We start from the raw sequence: 22145 nt of genomic DNA on the forward strand, positions 1-22145 counted from the left end.
TATGATGAGTCAGTTTAAGAAATTAAATGGGAATTTGTGGGGAATTTTGCAGAAATTGAAGACAATATACAAAGATCAACAGATGACACAGAAAAAGTTTAGAAACTCAAAGTACATAAAACATATGTATAGTATTATATAATATCAACCCAAATTTTACAATAAAGTATTGTAAAAACACACACACACACACACACACACACACACACACACACACACACACACACAGGAAATTCAGATTTCTTTGGTACAAAAGGAGGGACAAAAAAATTTATGCAGATTTTCCTACTCTTGGGCATGCATTCCTAACCCTCATGAGATGGAAGTAACTAGTATCTTCTTTACTAATCAGTTAGCTAATCACTTTTTTATGATGCTCCTACTCTTGCTTTATAAGATAAAGAAGAGAAGGGGACAGTTCCTAGATCTCTTCAGAGGCTTCTCAAATTCTGCGTTGTAAAATGATGAAGGGTTAGGAGGGAAAAATATTTCAGAAGACAGACAGTTTTTAAGTTGTCCTTAAAGTACACACTGACACCTAGTAAAACAAATGAACAAAACCAGACAAATACAGAACAAAATGGAACTAGTTACATTCTCTCTAAAATTTAGAATAACTGTACTGGCATGAAAAAAAAAAAAAAAAACAAGAGCCCTTTTCTAAATTTTGCTTCCTCTGTCTGAATGATCACAATGAATTCCAGTACAAATATTTGAATAGAATCTGTGTAGCGAGAATGGAATTTAAACTTCCAAAGGTGTACTTGTACTTGTATCAGTATTGTTCAAAGAAGATGAGCCTTTTAAGAATTCTCTGATAATGGGGCAGCTAGGTGGCGCAGTGGATAGAGCACCAGCCCTGACTCAGATACTTAATGTGTCCTAGCTGTGTGACCCCAATCAGCAAAAAAAAAAAAAAAATCTGATAAAGTTTCAAAAAGAAGATTTGACTCAATGATTTTGAATTTCCCTAGCACAAATCAAAAAAATTTGCAAAGCTAAAGCCCATTTGAACTTTTTTTTGGCGAGGAGAAGAAAAGGTGATTCCAATTCTAATTCTGACATTTAATTAGCTACGTGGTTCTGAACAAGACATTTTATCTTTCTTAATATTGTTTCCTTTGTGGAATGTGAAGTAGATAATACAAATATTGTCCCCAGGATATTTTTTGGAGAAAATGCTTGGCAAACCTATACTTCATATATACATGAATAATTATGTGACATTAATAGATTGATGTGAGTATTCCTTCTTAGTGTAATTCATATCTTTTCATCTTTGTCTATTTGTTATCATGAATTCTCCATAAAAGTTTTATCTAACAATATGCTAGAGGACAATACAGGACTCATTTTTTCCCCCTTCTATATATATTGATATATAAATATCAATTTCTTAATTTTTAAAAAATTGATTACAAAATTCTCTTATGTTCTTCTGGCATGTAGGTGGACAAAGATATTAATATTATAGACTACTTTATATGTACTTTATGTCCTACTCTTTGATTCAAAAATAGTTTTAATTCTTTGAGGATAAGTATTCCATGATTCACATCATCATCACTATAACATTTATATCATGCTTTAAGGTTTTCAATGCATTTTCCATATGTTAACTTATTTGATGTATAAATAACAATATTTCATTATTGGAAAAAAATATTATTTAAAGTATGGGGTTTAATATGTGATAATAGCAGTACAGTAATATAAATTGGAAGGACAATAATAAAAACTAAAATGCTTGTCCCTGGACAAGAGTTCATTTCCCTTTTTCCTTTGGATTAAAAGGGAATTATGAGTATTAAAAATTATACAATTTTTAGCTTGTATAATATTAAATGAGTTGATTGTTCTGAAATAGTTTTTCCCCCTATTTTATTCTTGGTTACAAAGTCACAACTCAGTGGGGTAAAGAAGAGATATCCATAGACATAAAGGTGATATTGGGGAGCTAGGTGGTGAAGTGGTTAGAGTTCAAGGCCTAGAATGAATTTCTTGAATTCAAATCTGGTCTGACTACCTGGAAAAGTCATTTAACTCTCTTTGCTTTTTCATCTGTAAAAACAACTGGAAATGGTGAATCACTCCACTGTCTTTGCCAAGAAAACTCCAAATGCAGTCACATTTGACAGACATGAGAGAAAACAACTAGACACACAACAAAGGCTAAATTACAAACAAAAAGATATCCATGAATTTTAAAACATCAGGTGAATGTTAGTTTTAGTGATCATCTAAATCAGTGTGCACTTTCCTAAATGCAATCCTTCCCACTCTGTCCTTTTCAGTCTAGACCTTCTTCATTAACACCATGGTGTAACTCTAATTAAAACTTTTATGAAAACTAAGGATTTATTATTCCAACTATTGGTAGCATTTCTAAAGAGCATATGGAAAAATTCAAAATTTTCTAGAGAACTCTTCATCAAGTAATATAATGTTTTCCTCATTGGGTTTATATGAATTCTCCAGAATTATATTATAAATGTCTTAAGAAAACTAATTCTTATTAGATTATTGGCTCCTACAATCCTAAGGTTATGAAGGGTGGCTTATTCCAAAACACGGAAGTAGGAGACGGAAGACTAAGTTCAAGAACAATTAATTAGTGCTCCAGTTTTTACTATTGTAAAGAACATGAAAGGGAATAAAAATAAAAAAAAATAAAAAATTAGAAAGATAAATTGCAGCTAAGTACCAAAAGACCTTAAAAAACACATTAAAGACATTTTATCTGAGAGATAATTTGTTTTAATAGCCAGCTACTGAAGTTCTATAGAAATGAGGAGTGTAAAAGAGAAAGCTAGAAAGATAAACAAATTAAACATTCAAATTTTGAATGAAATTTCCAATCTGAAAACTTTCTAGGATTTTTGTTGCCTTTGTGTAAAGCTGACAGTTTAGATAAACCCTTCATGTAACTCCCCGTGACAATATGCTTTTCAGTTCTGTACATGAAAGGTTCTTATAATACAATATTGATATTATGATTTTCCTCAGACTATAATTATTTCCTTGGAGTTTATTCACGAAAGGTTAATTTAGGTTAGCATAGGTAAAAATGCTATTTTATTGTATACTATTTGGTATTCCTTTCAATTTGAAATTGTAAGCTTCAGGGGGATCAAATGGAAGAATTGGTAGGAAATAAGACCTTTCTGAACTCTGAAATGAGAATAAGCCATCAAATAGACCAGACCAAAAAAAAATTTTTTTAAAGCAGGAATAGAGTAAGGAAAAGACAATAGCAAATGCTAGAGTTTGGAGTTTGTTTTTATTTTAAGAAGAATCCATAAGTGGGAAGAGAAAAATATGTTCTGCCAGGCATTTTGATTTTTTATATTTAAAATACACTTTGGCTTGATAAACATTAAATTTCTATTGTTTGTTACTGGTTATACACACACACTCACACACACACACACACATACACACACACAAATTCATGCTTGAAAGGAGCCCACTTTCTAAGGAGATATATATTTTTAACTCAATAAAGGTGAAAGAGCGGGGAGATGGGGGGATAACGTGGAAATAGGGTAGAAGAGTGGAAATAAGAAAATAATTACTTCCTAGGGAGATTAAGAGTAAGGCTGGATCAGAGAAGGATTCATGAGGCATTTAGGTGCTAAAGTGGATACAGTATTGAACCTATCCTCAGGAAGACTTGAGTTCAAATATGGCCTTAAGACATTTATTAGCTGTGTGACCCTGAGCAAGTCATTTAACTCTATTTGCCTCAAATAGTACCTCCCTCCCAGAGTTCTTATGAGAGTCAGAAGAGCATAACAATGCTTGCACAGTATAAATATTAAAACAAAAATAAATATCATCAAATTGATGGCCACTGAGCCCCAAAGGAACTTAAGATCTCTGAAAGGTTATGAGGGGTGGCTTATTCCAAAACATGGAGGTAGGAGAGGAGAACTAAGTTCAGGAGCAGTTAGTGTTCCAGTTTTGATTATTATAAAGTACATGAAAGGGAATGAAAATTTAAAAAAAAAAAAGAGAAAGCTAGAAAGATAAGTTGAAGTTAAATACCAAAGTGAAGCGGATTGGGGTCCCTTTAAGATTGATCTGTGATTTCTTTCAGATTCCCAGCCCCTCCTGGCTGAGGCATATCCTCCCCATACAAGTTGTCTTTCCAGGATGCCAGAGCCTTTGATTCAAATACAAATCTTGGTCAAAAAGCATCCCTTTGAATTCCAATAGGAGATCCAGGCTTGTCAGGAATTATATGAGCAAAATTACAAAACTCTTTCCACACAAATAAAGTCAGATTTAAATAATTGGAAAAATATTAAGTGCCCTTGGATAGGCTGAGCAAATATAATAAAGATGACAATACTCCCTAAACTAATCTATTTATTTAGTGCTATACCAATCGAATTGGTATAGCAAGAAACTATTTTAATGACGTAGAAAAAATAACAAAATTCATATGGAAGAACAAAAGGTTGAGAATTTCAAGGGAATTAATGAAAAAAAAAAAAATCAAATGAAGGTGGCCTAGCTGTACTTGATCTAAAACTATATTATAAAGCAACAGTCACCAAAATCATTTGGTATTGGCTAAGAAATAGATTAGTTGATCAGTGGAATAGGTTAGGTTCACAAGACAAAATAGTCAATAACTATAGCAATCTAGTGTTTGACAAATCCAAAGATCCCAACTTTTGGGATAAGAATTCATTATTTGACAAAAACTACTGTGAAAACTGGAAATTAGTGTGGCAGAAATTAGGTATGGATCTACACTTAACACCACATACCAAGATAAGATCAAAATGGGTCCATGATGTAGGCATAAAGAACGAGATCATAAGTAAATTAGAGGAATATAGGATAGTTTACCTCTCAGACTTGTGGAGGAGGAAGGAATTTGTGACCAAAGAGCTAGAGATCATTATTGATCACAAAATAGAACATTTTGATTACATCAAATTAAAAAGCTTTTCTACAAACAAAACTAATGCAAACAAGATTAGAAGGGAAATAACAAACTGGGAAAACATTTTTACAGTTAAAGATTCTGATAAAGAAATCAAGCCATTCTCCAATTGATAAATGGTCAAAGGATATGAACAGACAATTTTCAGATGATGAAATTGAAACTATTTCCACTTATATGAAAGAGTGTTCCAAATCACTATTGATCAAAGAAATGCAAATTAAGACAACTCTTAGATACCACTACACATACCTGTCAGTTTGGCTAAGATGACAAGAACAAATAATGATGAATGTTGGAGGGGATGTGGGAAAACTGGGACACTGATACATTGTTGGTGGAGTTGTGAAAGAATCCAACCATTTTGGAGAGCAATCTGGAATTATGCTCAAAAAGATATCAAAGTTATCAAACTGTGCATACCCTTTGATCCAGCAGTGCTACTACTGGGCTTATATCCCAAAGAAATACTAAAGAAGGAAAAGGGACCTGTGTGTGCCAAAATGTTTGTGGCAGCTCTTTTTGTAGTGGCTAGAAACTGGAAGATGAATGGATGTCCATCAATTGGAGAATGGTTGGGTAAATTATGGTATATGAATGTTATGGAATATTATTGTTCTGTAAGATATGACCAGCAGGAGGAATACAGAGAGGCTTGGAGAGACTTACATGAACTGATGCTGAGTGAAATGAGCAAAACCAGGAGATCATTATACACTTCAACAACAATACTGTATGAGGATGTATTCTGATGGAAGTGGAAATCTTCAACAGAGAGAAGATCTAATCCAGTTCCAATTGATCAATGATGGACAGAATCAGCTACACCCAGAGAAAGAATACTGGGAAATGAGTGTAAACTGTTTGCATTTTTTCTCTTTCTTCCCAGGTTATTTTTACCTTCTGAATCCAATTCTTCCTTTGCAACAACAACAACAACAACAAAATTCGGTTCTGCACATATATATTGTATCTAGGATATATTATAACATATTTAATATGTATGGGAATGCCTGCCATCTAGGGGAGGGGGTGGAGGGAAGGAGTGGAAAATTCGGAACAGAAGAGAGTACAAGGGATAATGTTGTAAAAAAAATTACCTATGCATATGTACTGTCAAAAAAAAGTTATAATTATAAAATTAATTTTTAAAAATCCCATCTTAGAAAAAGAAATTGAACAAGCCATAAATGAGTTCCCTAAGAAAAAATTCCCAGAAGCAGATGGATGGACATGTTACTAGCAAATATTTAAGGCACAATCAATTTCAATTTGGTGTTTAATTGGGGATTTTAAAGTTTGATGTTAAGATTTTTGCACCAATATTCATTAGGTAAATTGGTTTGTAATTTTCTTTCTCTGTTTTCCCTCTTTATGGTTTAGATATCAAAACCATATTTGTGTCATAAAAGGAAAAACAGGCAAAGAAAAAAGAGTCTTAATAAATTCCTAAGGAATACTGATGCAAAACTTTTCAAATAAAATCTACAGAATTACAGCATCATATGACAAGGATTACATACTTTTAGAAGGTAGGATTTATAACAAGAATGCAGGGTTAGTTCAATATCAGGAAAAACCCTCAATATAACTGACCATATCAATATAATAGAAATGATAATTCTACATAAATCAAATTACAAAAAAAATATTTTAGAGTGCTAGAAAAATAATAACAAAATTCATCTGGAAGAACAAAAAGTCAAAAATATCCAAGAAAGCAAAGGAAAAAGGATAGGGGAGGAGAGGAGAAACAAAAAGAACATCCATGAAAAAAAATGTAAAGGAAGATGGTTTAACAATATCAGATCTCATACTGTCTTACAAAATGGTAATCATTAAACTAATCTAGTACTAGGAAATAGAGCAGTAGATCAGTGGAATGAATTAGGTACTCAGTCTAGTGTTTGACAAGCACAAAGATTCAAGCTTTTGGTTAAAAAAAAAAAACTTAACTATTTGGCAAAAATTGTAGTGTTGCGAGCTGTCGTCTCTAGAAGCTGCCGGATCACTCTCTGGGAAGAGATCTGCTGTGTCTTCTCAAATCTCTTAGACAGATTCTTCTTCCTGTAGCGAACCGTTGTCTCCAGGCAGTTGCTGTTAACTCTTGTCCAAAGAAGTGACTTCCCTTCCTGCAGAGAGCCCCGTCAAGCCTGATGCAATTCAAAGTCTTCTCTCTATCTCTGGGAGTCCTCTCTTTTATTCTCCCAGAGAATGGGGGTGGGATAATGCAAGGGCTTCTGGGAAGAACCACCCCAGCCAATGAGCTTGCCCCCTCTATCAAGTCAACCTGAGTTCTCACCTTGTAACTGTCCAGAAAACCTGAATTCTCACCTTGTCACTGTCCAGACAACCTGAGTTCTCACTTAGTAATCCTAACATTGTAGGAAAGCTATAAAGGACTTGACAGAAACTAGGCATAGGCATCTTACAACATATTCCAAGATAAAGTCAAAATAGGTACATGATTTCTAAATAAAGCAAATTAAGGGGGCAAAGAAAATATTTATAACAAGCACTGCAATCTGCAATGAAAACATCTCACAAAATGGTATCTGTTGCTTCTGAATGCATGATAAAATCACCTCTGTCGATTTTAAGCCAGCCTTTCATTATTTACTGGGTTAGCCTAGTAGAAATGAGAAATAATTTATGATAAAATTATTAAGAATCTCAGATATCTGTTAATTTAGTTTCTATTTGCCTACATATCAGTTTTCATATTTTGTAAAATGAAGAAGTATTCTATAAGATCACTAAGATTCCTTCTAGCCTTAATATTCACTAGATTTTTGAATATCAGATTTTTTATAAAATGGTTCATGCATAGGTTTAGAAATAACTGTAGCACAGATGAAAACACTGATTACAGAGAATAAGATCATAGAGAAAATCAACAAAGAAAAATTTGTTTAAATTGAAACTATATAATGTCCCAAAAGTCTTAGTACAATTTTAAATTGTTAATAATTTCAGAACTATAAATGTTACTAACATAAAAATTATTTGAAAGTACAAAATTATTTTACATTTATTTAGTCTTATGAATGACAATTTCTAAATGACACTTTCTCAGATGAATAAATGTGTAGGGAAGGACTACTTTAGTCCTCTGATTAATCTCATTTAGACTTTTTTTTATAGAGTCATGACAAAAGCTTATTCTCAGGATGATTTTAAGGTAAGAATTACAAATATATTCCTTTCAGTCACTGAGCTGAGCTGCTGAGAGTTTTTTACAATGTTCAAAAATAAATTTGAGCAATGTACAGTACAAGATTGTAATTATGTTGAATTTTAATAAGAAACCTATTGATATTTTAAAATAGGTTTTCAAAACATTTCAGAGGTTGTTGCATTTGTACTTCTGAAATTATTACAGCTTTGTATGTAGGGGGATTATCTTTCAGTCACTGAGGAGCAGCTGCTGACAGTTTTTACAAAGTTCAAAAATGAACTAGAGCAATGTATAGTACAAAATCATAGTTATATTGAATTTTGATAAGAATTCTATTGATATTTTAAATATAGGTTTTCAAAATATTTCAGAGTTTGTTATATTTTCACATCTGGAGTTTCATGCCTAGAGTTATTGCTTAAAACTGTATTAAGACTTTTGGGACACTGTATGTGTGTGTGTGTGTGTGTGTGTGTGTGTGTGTGTGTGTGTGTGTGTGTGTGTGTATGAGTTGAGGGGTGGTTATAAACCCTTTTATAACTGATTTCAACATGAAATGGTTTGCCCTAAAAAATGGTATCATTGGTGGTCTTAAGATAGAGACTGGACAACTTGCTTATTACATAGGAGATTCTTTTCAGGTATAAGTTGAGCCAAATGATATCCAACATCTTTTTCCAACCATCAGAATCTATGGGATTTTGTGACTATAGGAGAGGATATGTTTCAAAAGTAAGAAAGAAGCAGCAAAAGGTTTTCAGATTACACAGAAGCTTTTCAGCTATACACCAAAAGAAGAGTTGGAAAGTGTTTGACTTGGGGCAAGTGCCACATAATATCAAAAGATGAAGTTGGTTATTTTTGTTTTTGTTTTGGGGTTTTTGGGGGAGAGGGTGAAGGAGGTAAAAAAAAAATTTGGTTACTGATGTGGAAATATCTTCCATAGTTGTCTATGTATGGTCATACTACCAACCAAGTTAAAAACAAAAATCAAATTTATAACACTGTAAGAATAAAAATAATAAGTTATTGCCCTACAATTAAAAACAACCTGAGCTATATAGTAAGCAAGCTGTTACGGGAAATAGATGAGAGGCATTAGACACAGATGATATTGATTTCTTAAATAAGTTTAGCTAACATAAATCATTTGCATAATGAGATCATTTTCTTATGCTTGCCTTTGCATTGAAATATTAAAGCAAATATTTTCCATTTTTAATTCAATATTGAGATCTTTGTAGATTTTTTTCTATCTCTACATCCTCTGCAACAGATGTTAATATGTAAGCTTCAATTATTTGCATGGTAATCTTTTTATTAATATTTATCATTAATACTATAATAGGAAAATTTCATTCCTATGAAATGATGTAAATCTAATGAGCAACCTTTCTATTTGCTTTTTCAAAAAAGACCATTTTGCAACTTCCTTTCTATGTATTTTTCTTCTATAAGCTCACTTTACTTTCATCTCCTTTATAAATAACCCCTTTCTAAAATGTTTCCAATGACTATCAAAATCAGGTCTTTCCACCCTTAGAAAATAGGGGAAAACTTATACTGCCTGGCACATTTCTAATTGACATGTTTTGGAGACTGTGATACATATAACAGATACAATTTGTAAACTTTTAATATGAACATTTTGGAAGATGAATGGATGTCCATCAATTGGAGAATGGTTGGGTAAACTATGGTATATGAATGTTATGGAATATTATTGTTCTATAAGAAATGACCAACAGGAGAAATACAGAGAGGCTTGGAGAGACTTACATCAACTGATGCTGAGTGAAACGAGCAGAACCAGAAGATCATTATACACTTCAACAATGATACTGTACGAGGATGTATGCTGATGGAAGTGGATTTCTTCAACATAGAGAAGAGCTAATCCAATTCCAATTGATTAATGATGGACAGAACCAGCTACATCCAGAAAAGGAACACTGGGAAATGAATGTAAACTGTTATTTTTACCTTCTGAATCCAATTCTTCATGGGCAACAAAAAATTCGGTTCTACACACATATATTGTATCTAAATTATACTGTAATATATTTAACATATATAAGACTGCTTGCCATCTGGGGGAGGGGGTTGGGGGAGGAAGGGAAAAAATCTGAATAGAAGTAAGTGCAAGGGATAATGTTGTAAAAAATTACCCATGCATATGTACTGTCAAAAAATGTTATAATTATAAAATAAAATAAAAAATTAAAAAAAAAATTTTCCATGCATATGTACTGTCCAAAAAAAAATTGTAATTATAAAATTAATTTTTAAAAAATACCAAAAAAAAATAAAATAAAATAAAAGAGGTTACAAGTAGGAAAAAAAAAAATATGAACATTTAAATGAAACTTCACAACATTTCAAACAAAATAATTCAATTAGTTGATAAATGCCCAAGTATTCCCCATCTTGTCTTTTGAGAAACATGTTTACCCCTTATACTGATACAGAGAATCCTCTAAAACGGAATTCCAGTTCTTTTTACAAATCCCCTCTATTTGGGATAAAAAAATAAAATTTTAGGTGAACAATACTCAGATTTTTCTCACCAAGAAAAAAAAAAGTGCTTATAGTAAATGACAATGTCAAATATAAAATTAACATTGAGAAATAATGAGACTGATTAAATCCTACGTTAGCTGGTATCACACTATCAAATTAAATGGCTTAGCTATCTTTCTATTCACAATTGATACTGTTTTGTGGGATTATTTTAGAAATACCAATTGTGTCAAAGGAAAATATATCAATGTATTTTTACAAATTAGTAATTCAGTTCAATTTAGTAGATTTCAAGTTTAAAATTTACTTACTATGTACCTAGCACAATGCTTAACATATAGCAACAATGCTTAAACATATTTATATACTATGTCTAAATAATTATTTATTTAAATTCATTTATAACTTTTGACATGGTTTTTATCTCTTTTAGGGAACAACTGTGTGTCAGAGTGTTACAGTAGGCTCAGTAGTCATTCTTCTCTATTCTTCAAGAGCATGTTATAATTTGGTGATGATTACTCTGTCTCAGGATAGTATAGAAAGTCCATTTAACTATGGATGGGCTAATCTTTCAGACAAGGTAATTCCATAATATACATCGATAATTTAAGCCCATAGAAATAAAATAAACTTTGGATATAAGTGCTAAATGTTATTTAAGTGCTATTGTTATTAATTCTGCTTAATGTGTTACTAAAGTTCTAGTTACATGCATTTTTGATTTAATAAATAATTTTTAGAAAGTATTCCTGGTTATATTTTTACTAGCATCTTGATATTGACAATAAAGCTGTCTTTTATTTTAATAAAGTCTTCAATCCTTTTTGAATTATGTGTGCTTCTCTCCTATCTTAAAGTAAATTTGAATCTCTTGCTGAACATCCACTCAGAACTACTATATAACTTGACTACTTGGTTGAGAATTACAATGTTAGGGAGAGAATATTGCTCAAATCCTATAGTTTTCAACCTTAGTAATGGAAACATAATTCTTTGGACAGGTGTGCTTAGGATAGTGATTCCTAACTAACATTCTTTAATCCAAATGAGAGCTTAAGTTATTAATGAAACATACTATTCTAGACACTAATGTTATAAAAACAAAATGCAACATATTATCTGTTGCAATTGCTGCACTAAGGCTGTACTTGGGTAATTAGTAATCATCATGTATATGATCTCTTGAGAAATACCATATGATATAATTTTATCTCATATTTTAGATATCTTTTAGAAAGTTGGAGATATTTGAAATTTTTTTAAATGAAATGGTGAGTCATTGTTTTTTTTTAATTAATTTAATAATTATAACATTTGTTGACAATACATATGCATAGGTAATTTTTACAACATTATCCCTTGTACTCTCTTCTGTTCTGAATTTTCCCCTCCTTCCCTCCACCCCCTCCCTTAGATGGCAGGCATTCCCATACATATTAAATATGTTATAGCATATCCTAGCTACAATATATATGTGCAGAACCGAATTTTGTTGTTGTTGTTGTAAAGGAAGAATTGGATTCAGAAGGTAAAAATAACCTGGGGAGAAAAACAAAAAATGCTAACAGTTTACATTCATTTCCCAGTGTTCCTTCTCTGGGTGTAGCTGATTCTGTCCATCATTGATCAATTGGAATTGGATTAGATCTTCTCTCTGTTGAAGATATCCACTTCCATCAGAATACATCCTCATACAGTATCATTGTTGAAGTATATAATGATCTTCTAGTTCTGCTCGTTTCACTCAGCATCAGTTGATGTAAGTCTCTCCAAGCCTCTCTGTATTCCTCCTGTTGGTCATTCTTATAGTACAATAATATTCCATAACATTCATATACCATAATTTACCCAACCATTGATGGGCATCCATTCATTTTCCAGTTTCTAGCCATTACAAAAAAAGGCTGCCACAAACATTTTGGCACAAAAAGGTCCCTTTTCCTTCTTTATTATTTCTTTGGGATATAAGCCCAGTAGTAGCACTGCTGGATCAAAGGGTATGCACAGTTTGATAACTTTGATAACTTTTTGGGCATAGTTCCAGATTGCTCTCCAAAATGGTTGGATTCTTTCACAACTCCACCAACAATGTATCAGTGTCCCAGTTTTCCCACATCCCCTCCAACATTCATCATTATTTGTTCCTGTCATCTTAGCCAATCTGACAGGTGTGTAATGGTATCTAAGAGTTGTCTTAATTTGCATTTCTCTGATCAATAGTGATTTGGAACACTCTTTCATATAAGTGGAAATAGTTTCAATTTCATCATCTGAAAATTGTCTGTTCATATTCTTTGACCATTTATCAATTGGAGAATGGCTTGAGTCATTATTTTAAGGGGGAGAAATTACTAGTGCTGTGGTACCTTTTGATTCTGTTTTCCATTATGTACCACTTCTGAAAGAATAAAACATGAGCAACTCTATGGAGAGGTAGGCCAGAATAGTATGTTATCACTAAGCTGTGCAACTATTTTTAATAATCATTTTTTATTTTCAAAATACATGCAAGATAGCTCTCAAGATTCATCCTTGCAAAACCTTGAGCTCCAAACTTCTCTACTTTCCCCTCACTTCCTCTCCCAGACAAGAAACAATCCAATATATTGTACAACTATTTTTAATGTTAATATTTGTTCTTGCTCTTAGAAATGCAGGCATCCAGATTTTTTGTTCTGTGTATCACTTGGAATACTTGTTCTAACTATTTTCCCTTTCAGCTCAAGGTAGTTATATAAAAGATGAGGTTTCTCTGAAGACAATTTCTTTCTTTTTTCAAAAAGTGTTTTTACTGAAATCAACATAGTTGCAAATGAACTAGATGCTAGAAAAATAAAAAACATTTTGCATTTATGTACACTGCAGATATCAGGTGGAAGACAAAATTGATTTCATTTGTTTATGTATTTTTAGTAGCTTTCTTAGTGCATTAATTTTTTTTCATTTAGGATGTATGCCTAATCTGAGTCAATTTTGTCATAGCAGATATTTTGTAAGTGGAACAAGACTATTTTAACATGTTATGTACTTGCAGAATGATGAGGAAGACATCAGTAAAAAAGAAAATGCAGTGTTTGGCACGATCCTCTTTTTTGTGAGAACATATACTGGCCTGGTCTGTTTTTCACTGGTACTGTTTTTCAGAGCACAGAAGCCAGTTCAGAATTTGGTAGGATATTATAAAAGTTCTTACAATGCCTACACTTCTTTTAAAAAATTGTGTTTTCCATGTAAAATGTATGGGATTACCTGTCATCCGGGGGAGGGAGTGGAGGGAGGGAAGGGATAATTTGGAAAAATGAATAAAAAATAAAATAAAATATTAAAAAAATTGTGTTTTCCTATGCATAAATTCAAAAAGTTTTAATATAGTCTCAAGTGTCAGCTTCCTTGTCATAATTTTGAAAGAAGGAAATTTTGACACATTTGTTTTTTACGTATTCTTTTGTTCACAGGCTCCCAATGATATTGTAAATGATCACAATTATGCTTCCAGAGCATACTTTTTTGGCAATCCAAGATGGTATGATAGTGATGATTTGCCAAGACTTGGAAGCTCAAGAGAAGGAAGGTAGATATGAAAAAAGTCAATTAGACAGGCTTAATGTTATATTGAACTAATTTTAATAGCTCCTAATTGTAGAGAAGGAATTTTTGATCCTTAATCCTTATATGATAATGTAGTAATCATATGTCAAAACTAGGGTTATTTGTTCAGGCTACTTTCTTGGGTCCCTTATCCAAACTTTTTTTATTTTCAAATCATAAACAGGTGCTTAAATATTTGTTTGAATTTGTTTTGGATCTTAGTAATCATTATTAGCAAATAAAGTTTTTTGTTTTATACTTTTCTGAGGTATTTTCTTTTTAAAATTAGATTAGTATGAGATAACAAAGGTTTATATGAATAATATCCTACAGAATAATTTCAGCTCAAAAATTCATTAAATTCCAGATATAGTTCATTATTTGAACTGGTAGGGAAAAATGTAAGTGGAAATAAAATTCTGGATCACTGAAACAAAATATTAAAGTTAATTTAAAAGCCTTTTTTAAAAATAGTGGCTATTTTAATTATCTTCTAGCCATAGTTTGAATTGTTGTTGTTGTTGCAGTTTATCTAATTCACAAGGCTTGGGTTGGTATGGAACCATAACTGGAAGTAGAAGCAACAGTTTCATAGTCAATCCTCATCTGAATGGACCAACATCAGATTCTGTTCTTTTACCCTTTGCTTATGATAACTTAGATATGAACAATCACCAAAGCTTATATTCAACTCCACAAAACTTATAATATCACCAAAATCCATATTCCTAAAGTAGTTTTCATGAGTATGTACCTTATAAATATTTTGGCCTTATCCATTCCATTAACCTCCTTTTACAACTAAGGGGGGAAAAATAAAAATAAAGGCATAATTAGCTGTATAAATGGAAGATAAAACAATTACTCATGATCTCTTTATTTCAAATGAAGTAGAGTTGAAATGTTAGAATTGGAGATTTAAAAAGGACCTAGAATTTCCCGATTTTAGAAACATAAAATCCCTATCCCTATCTTTATTTTTTTTTTCATTATATTCTGGAAGAATACATAACCATATCCAAAATTCTAGTGTTCAAATTGTTTGTTTTACCACACACCAAATTTTGCATTAGTCTTTCTGAAAAAAAGTGTTGTAAAGATTTTTATTATTGGCTTTAGATCATGCAACTTTTTGAAAGCAGATCATGCAATAACTAGCTAGAGGCTACAAAATACTTCAATTATGTTGTGGTGTTCTGGTTAGTTTCTGCTTTGTCTTTGTACAAAATCCATATTGACATTTCAGCTAAGGTTCCAATGTTTCGTGGCTAGTTTCCTCTTTTACTTGACATAGATTTTTGCCTTCTGTTATCCATTTTTTTGAAGTGTAAATCTATCTTTCTCTTTTATCTACTACAAAATTCCGCTGTAATCATCTGGCCTTTTATCTAAAACCTGTATAAGAATTTTGAAAATTCTGTCCATGGCCCATTGGTCTTTGCTCCAATCATATAATAAATTAGTTATTAAAATGTCTCTACATGTTAATAAGTAATAATATATATCAACAAGTCCTTAGACAATTTCTATGTCAAAAGCACATAGTATACATTCAATGATATTCTCTGTATAGAGCTGCAAAATTAATTAGGACATGAAGTGAATCCAAATACTTTAAAAATACTGGAAGTATTATTTCTAAAGAAATGGTCTTTTAAACATGAATTCTAAAATACAAACCAAAATTTTCTTGAAAGTATTTATAATTATTATAGTAACTTTAATACAATGGTGACTAGCATAGTCAATAAAAATTGTCAATCCTTATGAGGCAAAATTAGTTAAAATTAATACTCTGACTAAAGTTCTTCGTCAAGATTCTTTTGCAGTAACATGACTTGATTCTATATGGAGTACTTGAAAACTAGTTTCTTCAGAAAAGGAATAGTGCATTTGAAATTAGGAATGGTAGAAATTCTTGGATGTTCACAAATGCAGTTCAAAAAATGAGCAATTCTAATTGTTTAAAGTTTTTTAATGTTATAGTTTAATATTATAGTTATCTTGGATTAATGTAACCAGAGAAGTTAATTATCAGTAATGGAATTAGAGTTCAACTTTATGAAATCATGATTGACTATCATAGTAAACAGAAGAGCAGTACTTCAGAACATGTATTGCTTCAATTTTTTAGAGTATAGTATTGAGATTTTTATATATCTTTCACATATTCAATGTCAAACATTATCATTGGACTAGTTAACTTGAATTCTTGCATTATTGTTTCTCCTTACACATACTTTCCGCCAAAAAAAAAAAAAAAAAAAAAATCACCAAAGATAAAATAAACTAAGTTTTTGATCTATTTCTTGCTAAAGAATGCCAAAGCACTAGGAGCACTTTAATTATAGGGTAGAAGAAAAGGAGTGACATATGACATAATGACAATTTTAGAAATGTCTTTTGGTTTATGGAATTTGGAAATTAAGTCTATTTATGAGCATAATATTTTATGTGACTAACAGTACCAGTTTTTACATTTTAAAAATAGATAGCTATTAATTTTGGAATTCTGATCATTTATTTGGTCAGAATAATTTGGTGTAGCAATTTGTTGCTCAAAATTAGCTTTTATATGCATAACTTTCTACTTATTCTTTCTTCCTTTCCTTCTCTACCTTCCTTCCTTTTTTCTTTCTTTTTTCTTCCTTCCTTACTTTTTTTTTACATTACTAAGAAACAGTTATTCATTTTCTTTCTTTCTTTTTTTTTTTTTTTTTTCTCTGAGGCTGGGGTTAAGTGACTGGCCCAGGGTCATACAGCTAGGAAGTGTTAAGTGTCTGAGACCAGATTTGAACTTGGGTCCTCCTGAATTCAAGACTGGTTCTCTATCCACTGCACCACCTAGCTGCCCCCTGTTATTCATTTTCAAGCTACAGTACAGTTGTGGCTAATGAATGTATTACTTGCTATTTTATTAATTAACAAAATACTAGTCTTAAAATAAAAGTGGTTTTGTGGTTTTTGCAGAGATATGTTATCTTTGGGAAAGAATGGTGGGGTGGTAAATGGACTGTACAGATGAAGTTTCCCTGAAATACAAACTATAGAATTTAAAGAATTAGGGAATTGAAAATACAATTGAATACATGTGGTAAATTATATGTTAGACTATATATACCATATTTAATATTAGAAGAAAATCATTTGAATGATTCAAATATCTGGCGAGAGTGTTTTGATAATATTTTAATTATCCCCTAATTATTTAATTAAAATCCTATCTTTTTTCCTTTTTAAAAAATATTTATTTATTTAAAACTTAGATACAAATAGAAAAACAAAATTGCCATATACACAGCAGAAAATAAGAAAGGATTCAAAATATGAAAATAAATTTCGATTTCAAGGAAGCTTGAATACTGTACACTATGTTTGGAGCTGTTCCTCATTTTTTTGCTTTCTTGTAGTTTTTCTTTTGTTCCCTGCTGTACACTTTTTAATCCTTTTTTCCCCCTTTTTTCCCCTCTCCACTTCCCCTATGACGGCTACACTTAAGTGTAGATATAGTTGTATATGCATACAAACATATATATATGTGTGTGTGTGTATATATATATATATATAAAATCATACATAAAACATATATGAATATACATTCATATACATTTATACATTTATGTATATATTTTTATATTTATGTATATATATATACATATATATATATATATATATATATATTTATGTAAGGCCATGTGCTTGTTTGTCCTTTGTTTCTCTAAAGATAGATATTTTTCATATTTTTCTATATTCGCCAACTCATAATTTCCTACACTACAGAAATATTTCAACCTTATGCTATCTGTTTTAAATAGTCTGAAACAATATTGATTAGTATGACTGATATATAGTATAGTTTATTTTTCTCTTTTGAGTAAATCTATTTTAACTTTAACTTTGAGATCAATGATTACTACCTCTGCTTTTTTTTTCTAATAAATTCTACTCCTGATCATTATTGTTTATGTTTGTGTGTTTCCTATCCCTGCTGACCTCTCTACTTTGCTTCTACTTGCTATTTTACCTTGCTATTACTTAACCTCCTCCATTTTAGGATACCTCCCTTATCCTCTCCCCCTACCTTTTCCCTCCCTCTTTATCACATTTCCATTAATCTATATACATTATCCTAGTCATATTAGTCAATATAACCTTCTATAACCCCCTTAAATTCCCTCTTCCTCTTATTTCTTTATAAATTAGACTTTTATGCCCTTCTAGATATATATGTATTATTCTCTCTTGAACCCATTCCTGAGAAGATTCCAGAACTCAGTCCTCCTCTCCCATCTAATTCCTCTGTGTCAGTTGTTGCTTTGCACCTCATTCATATAATCTAATTATTCTTTTTATCTTTTCCTACACAGTTTTGCTTTTTAAAGTCACATTATATTCAGCTCTAATCCAATCTTTCTTTCAAAGTACATGCTTAATAATGACAAATGTAGACATATGACTTACATTTTCATGTGTAAAACATAAAATTTTTGTCCTTATTGAGTGCTTTGAAATTAATCTTTGATATTTACCTTGCATTTCTTTTGGATCTTATATGCCAAATTTTATTAAGTTCATTTCTTTTTGCAACAAAGAAAGTCTAAGAGTTCATTGAAAATTCATTTTTTATTTTTAGGATTATGCTTAACTTTGCAAAGTGGCTTTAATCCTAGTTCTTTTACAAAATCCCATCACTGGATAATATGTTTTATTTGTTTGCATTACTTTATCACATAATATTAAATGATAGGAAAGAGTCCCATGTTTTTATTTCATAGGCACCATTGATAAGTTTCAAAATTTTCAAACACTAATTTCTATAATAGTTATGACTCATTAATAATTGCATTGAAAAAGACTGTCCTTGTAGTTCCCCACCCAGAAACCATTATTACTAGTCACTCCTAATTCCCAGGCCTTCAGAAGAATCTCTGGCCATTGTCTAGTACAGTAGTTCTACCAATCTTACCTCAATCAGAGGACTTCAGAGATCTCTGGCCACTACTTCATCAAGAGGTGGTTATACATACAACACAGCACCCGAGGACAGCCACATGCAAGCTTAAGATCTTTTATTCCATGTGTTCATATCCTGACCTTCTGACCTCCTGCCCACTCTTAGTCAACTCCTAGTAAAACTCCCTATAAAACTCTTTCAGCTTCCTGATCTCCACAGTTTATATCGGTTCCTATAGTCTTGATGAGGTTTAGAATTGGGGTAACTAAATGAAATTAGGTCTAGTGGCAGGTTCGGGTCACAGGGAGTCAAATAGAGCTCTCCTGCAACCCCTTTGGATTCGGCTCAAGGATACAGAATTAAATGAGATCTAGTGGCAGCACAGAGACCCCTGTAAAGGAATTTACAGACCCAAAAACCTAGATTGATAAAGGAGGTTTATTATGGGATTTGGAAGTAAAGTTCACGTCTAGTTAGTAAAAGGTGAAGGTAGAGATAAAAGGGTATGGGAATAGGATTACAATGCACAGAGATCCTTGGCATGCCAGGCATAAGGCTGCCATGTTTGGAACCTCTGCAAAGAGAGGACTCCAGCTTGACTCTTTTATAAAGAGAGATTTAGCTAAAGGGGCCTGTGGGTGGAGTCCCAAGTTGGCTCAGATCCTACGGGGGCTGGGAGAACCTGATCTCCTATTGGAATTCAAAAGGGTGCTTTTGACAGGATTTGTGAATTTAAGTTTTAACTGCTTGTGGGGGGAATGATGTGGGCTGTGCTCCCTTTTTAGAAACTAATCCTTTCAGATTGATTTATTCCTTTCTGATTCCCAACCCCTCTTAGCAGATGCATTATCAATTCAAGAAGCTAGGATCTATGATTCACAAATCCTGTCAAAAGCACCCTTTTGAATTCTGATAGAAGGTTCTACCCAGCCTCCATGGGATCTGAGCCAATTTGGGACTCCACCCATGGGTCCCTTTAGCTAAATCTCTCATTATAAAACAGCCAAGCTAAAGTCCTCTCTTTGCAGAGGTTCCAAACATGGCAGCCTTACCCCTGGCATGCCACGGATCTCTGTCCACTGGAACACTGTTTCCAGTGCCCTTTTATCTCTACCTTCACCTTTTACTAACTAGTTACTTCCAAACCCCATAATAAACCTTCTTTATCAATCTAGGTCTGTAAATTCCTTTACAAGGGACTCTGCGCTGCCACTAGACCTCATTTAACTCTGTATCCTTGCATTGAATCCAAAGGGATTATAGGAGAGATCTATTTGACTCCCAAACCTGCCACTAGACCTAATTTAATTTAGTTACCCCAATTCTAAACTTCATCAGTCTCATGCACAGCCAATTGGAGAAAGAGAGGCCTCCTGTAAATGATGTGGATCTCAATGAAACCAGAGCTCCTGCCCACTAAGCATTTCCTGCTGATCACAGAAAACCACATCTGAGGATCTCAGGCTTCAAGACCTTAGCACTTCCTGATTGCACCATCTATGCTTCCTCCCCTGACCCTTACATATCCTGATAAAGGAAGTTTCAATTCTGACAGGGGAGTGGGAATAAATAACCAAATAAAATAACCACTGCATATAGAAAAAAGCTTAAAATCTTATGACTTCAAATACATATTTATATTTAAACCTCAAACTATGTAAAATATTTTTACTCTAGATTCCTTATCTCTTTTTTTCCTAAGAATCATTTAATAATCATTTTTAAATGAATTCTAACATTTTTGAAGTAACATAAGCATGTATATGTTTAGTCACATTTTTACAAGATCTTAGCAATATATTTTATTGCTTCAGTTATCACCATCTAAGTACCACCATACATATACCCCAAATCCTGCTATGTTATACAATATTAAAACAATCTGGAGAAGTGTATTGAAAAATATAAACTGTGCTTAAATTGCGGGGCCACATTTTCCAGTCTTCTTACATCTTACTACTCTCAGTGTACTCTGTGATCCAATGACAATGGCCTCTGCAGTTTCTCATACACAATATTCCATTTCCAGACAATAGGGTTTTTTCAATTGGCTGTCCCCCATGACTCCATCTCTGCCCTCTGACCTCTCTGCTGTCCTTGATTTCCTACAAGTTTCAGTTAAAATCCCATCTTTTGCAAAAATGTTTTTTTCAGTCCTTCTTAATCTTAGTTCCTTCCTACTCCGAATTTATCCTGTATATATCTTCTTGAGTCATTGTTATTTGCATGTTGTCTGAGCATAGACTGTTTTGCCTTTGTTTTTAATCTCATCCTTAGCACAGTGCCTGGGACATAGTAGTGCTTAATAAATTAATTAGGTCACTGACTGCTTTAGATTTTACTCCAAATAGCAACAAAATAAGTTAATCACATTGTACTGTAAGAAATAATTATAGGTACACCTTCAGAAAAATCTAAGGGGACAGCCAGGTGGCGCAGTGGATAGAGCACCAGCCTTGAATTCAGGAGGACCTGAGTTTAAATCTGGTCTCAGACACTTAACACTTCCTAGCTGTGTGACCCTGGGCAAGTCACTTAACCCCAGCCTCAGAGAAAAAAGAAAAGAAAGAAAAAAAAAAAATCTAAGAATTATATGAGTGATGTGAGCAGAACCAGAAGAATATATAACAATATTTTTAAGACAAATTTGAAAAACTGAAAACCTCTGATCAATGCAATGAAAAGCCAGAATTCCAGAAGACAGATTAGAAAAAATGCCTGACACATAGTAGTTTCTTTAAAAAGCTTATTTACTGACTTTATTGATTAACATATTTAGGCTTATGTTTTATTTTGGTCATGGACAATATGAGAACTTATTTTGTTTGAATATACATGTTTAATTGACTTTGTTTTTCTTGCTTTGTCAAAAGGAAACTAAAGGAATGGAAAGAGTAGAGAGGAGGAAAAGAAATTTTAACTAAAAATGATGATGATGATAACAT

At 32.2% G+C, this 22145-nt stretch overlaps 1 protein-coding gene across 1 annotated transcript; it reads left to right on the forward strand.

Moving 5' to 3' along the window:
* Positions 1-8105: 8105 nt before the first annotated feature.
* On the forward strand, positions 8106-14954 carry GPR137C (G protein-coupled receptor 137C). Its single transcript, XM_074284793.1, has 5 exons — positions 8106-8138; positions 11089-11238; positions 13693-13827; positions 14114-14229; positions 14774-14954. Exons 1-5 carry the CDS (start codon positions 8106-8108, stop codon positions 14952-14954), a joined length of 615 nt encoding a protein of 204 aa, XP_074140894.1.
* Positions 14955-22145: the final 7191 nt, after the last annotated feature.

Source organism: Sminthopsis crassicaudata, chromosome 2 (genome assembly GCF_048593235.1).
Source record: "Sminthopsis crassicaudata isolate SCR6 chromosome 2, ASM4859323v1, whole genome shotgun sequence".
In the NCBI taxonomy this organism is placed as follows: Eukaryota; Metazoa; Chordata; class Mammalia; order Dasyuromorphia; family Dasyuridae; genus Sminthopsis; species Sminthopsis crassicaudata.